We start from the raw sequence: 2,920 nt of genomic DNA, 5'->3' as shown, positions 1-2,920 counted from the left end.
TTTTTAATCCAGGATAGCATACAAATTACTCAAGACCCTGTTTAATGCAGCAATAATGGCCAGTTTCAATCAGGTTTTCTTCAGAACTAGAATGTGACTTCAGGATCCTCAAAAACCCATTTCAGCAGTCTAGTACTAAGTGATTTGAGATAAGATCTATTTTCAGTTTAACAGCTGCTAACATACATATGCTCATTTTCTGAAGCTCAATATAAATTACATTAACAATTTATTTTTCACCTCATTTTGCTTAATCACTACAATTAATATTAATGAAATTATGTTTATTAATGCAATAAAAGTAGAGTTACAAAGGTTTTTTTTTCCATATGGATCCATGAACTGGTCGATACATATAACAACATATTGATCTGATGTGAATCTTTCTGTCTATCCTGTAATTTCAGGTTCCACATGATTATCTCAATAGCTTCAGTTCATCCTCTGAAATAATGCAAAACCGAAGTCATGTGACTGAATTCATCTTCATGGGACTTTCACAGAACCCACATGTCCAGAAACTAGTATTTGTTGTCTTTCTGTTTATCTACTTTGCAACTATGGGGGGCAACTTGCTAATTGTGGTGACCGTCATCAGGACTTCAGCTCTTTTGGGCTCTCCAATGTACTTCTTCCTGTCCTTCCTGTCCTTCCTAGATGCTTGTCTGTCTTCTGTCATCCTCCCAAAGCTGATTGTGGATTCTCTCTATGTGAAGCATGCCATGTCTTTTGAAGCCTGCATAACCCAGCTCTTTTTTGGACATTTCTTTGCTGGCGTGGAGGTGATTGTCCTCACAGCTATGGCCTATGACAGATACGTGGCCATTTGCAAACCCTTGCACTACTCTTCCATCATGAACTGGAGGCTCTGTGGTATTCTGATTGGAGTAGCCTGGGCTGGGGGCTTTCTACATTCCATTATTCAGATTTTCTTTATTTTACAGCTGCCGTTCTGCGGCCCCAATATCATTGATCATTTCATCTGTGACTTATACCCATTATTGAAGCTTGCCTGCACTGATACTCACGCCTTTGGCTTATTTGTAGTCGCCAACAGTGGGTTTTTCTGCATACTAATCTTCTCAATGCTGCTGGTCTCCTATGGTGTTATCTTATTCTCCCTGAGAAACCATAGCACTGAAGGGCAGAGGAAAGCCCTCTCTACCTGTGGATCTCATGTTGCTGTTGTGGTTTTGTTCTTTGTCCCCTGTATATTTGAGTATGCAAGACCTCCATCTGCTATTTCCTTTGACAAAATTTTAGCTATTTTTTATACCGGCCTAACTCCCTTATTCAATCCTTTGATTTATACTGTCCGGAATAGGGAAATAAAAAATGCCATGAAGAAACTGTGGAGCAGAATCATGGTTACTTCCCAGGGAAAATAAAGCAGCATTATTTGGACAAAAATATTCATAAAATATTTTTCATATTCATTCAAAAAATTCTTCCACACATTTACGTGACTGTACCACTCAGCTGGAGACAGAGAATGTAATAATAATGAGAGTTAACATGGTGGTCAGAGGAAATGCTTTTGCTCTTAAGCCACATAAGATTCTGATTCTTCAGTATCTTCTGTAAATACTTTGAATTTATTTTTGCTTTATATATACTAAAGAGTAATAGCTAAAAAGTGAAATACCTATTAATGTGCAATTATTCCATTCAGACTTTGTGAAAAAAAAAAACTTTGCACATGGCTGTTAAAAAAACTTAGAGATTTATACATAAACCTAAAGTATTTTAAATGAAAACTTTTCATGTTTAGATAATATAGTTTAATTTTCCAACTTAGCTACATATTTTCATCATATTATATTTTTTCTATAGTTAATGTCTGTTGTCGAAGTTTTCTGATCTCAGACTTCCTGATACTTGTTAGAAATCTTACTGAGTTATAACCCTGCCCTATGCTTGCAAAGTATATATTTTTCTAGTTATTTGTCTATAAGTACGTTCCTTTGACTAATTTTCCATAAGGCCTGAATTTCTGGCTCTGTCTTATTATCTCAGAATCCATCTCTAAGGTGAAGTTTAGATATTTTGGACACTCCTGCCTACAGGCAGTAGAGGGGTTGGATTGCCACATTGATTAACCATAAATCTGAATGCCTGCCTGCTGCCCTGAGGGTCTGGAGATTGTGCATGTGTTCACTGAAATAAATTCAATATCTTATGTCATCAAAAGAATATACCTGGCATTATTATGACATTTTGATAATGGCAGTTTCAAGCACATGTACCCTGATGTTTTCTCCCTGAGAACTGTATTCTGATCTTTGTATAACCATCTGTTGCTTGATGTGAACAATGTTGTGTAATGCATTAACTTTACAAATAAATAATCCTTGAAGCTTGGGGGAAGGGGGCACATTCTAGACATTGTCCCATCTAGGGATGTGTGTTCCCATCTGAGCCTTTCTGATCCACTGGCTCTGCTTACTCTCTCTCCTCCCTAGGACGCATCTAATCTCAGGGCCCTGGCAAGGTAGACAGGGGGAAAGAGAGAGAGACAGACATCTGCAGACCTACTTCAGCACCTGTGAAGTGACCCCCTGCAGGTGGGGAGCTGAGGTTCTAACCAGGATCCTTACACTGGTCTTTGTGCTTGGTGCCATGTGTGCTTAACATACTGTGCCAACTCCCAAAGATTTTTTTATGTTATTTAATTTGATAGGAAATTGAGAAGGTAGTGGGAGAGAGAGGCAGAGAGGCACCCATATCCCTGTTTCACCGCTTGCAAAGCTTTCCCCTAGCAGGTGGGGACTGGAGGCTTGAACCAAGGTCATTGTGCAAGGTAATGTGTTTGCTCAACCAGGTGTGCCCTTTCTGACCCCAAAAATTTGAATCATGGTAGGGTCCTTTGTTGGAACATTCTAGTCAATACCGAGAAGTTCAAGTGCAAGAGTTCCTTTTT

The 2,920-nt window shown here is 38.7% G+C and overlaps 1 protein-coding gene across 1 annotated transcript; it reads left to right on the top strand.

Moving 5' to 3' along the window:
• The first annotated feature begins 437 nt into the window (after positions 1–437).
• Positions 438–1,388, top strand: LOC103109896 (olfactory receptor 4C15-like). The gene has a single exon (XM_007519014.2). It carries the CDS (start codon positions 453–455, stop codon positions 1,386–1,388), a length of 936 nt encoding a protein of 311 aa, XP_007519076.1. The 5' UTR covers positions 438–452.
• The last annotated feature ends 1,532 nt before the right edge of the window (positions 1,389–2,920 follow it).

This window comes from Erinaceus europaeus, chromosome 17 (assembly GCF_950295315.1).
Source record: "Erinaceus europaeus chromosome 17, mEriEur2.1, whole genome shotgun sequence".
Lineage (NCBI taxonomy): Eukaryota > Metazoa > Chordata > Mammalia > Eulipotyphla > Erinaceidae > Erinaceus > Erinaceus europaeus.
The sequence above is the reverse complement of the archived record's forward strand: the minus strand, read 5'-3'. Positions and strand labels throughout refer to the sequence as shown.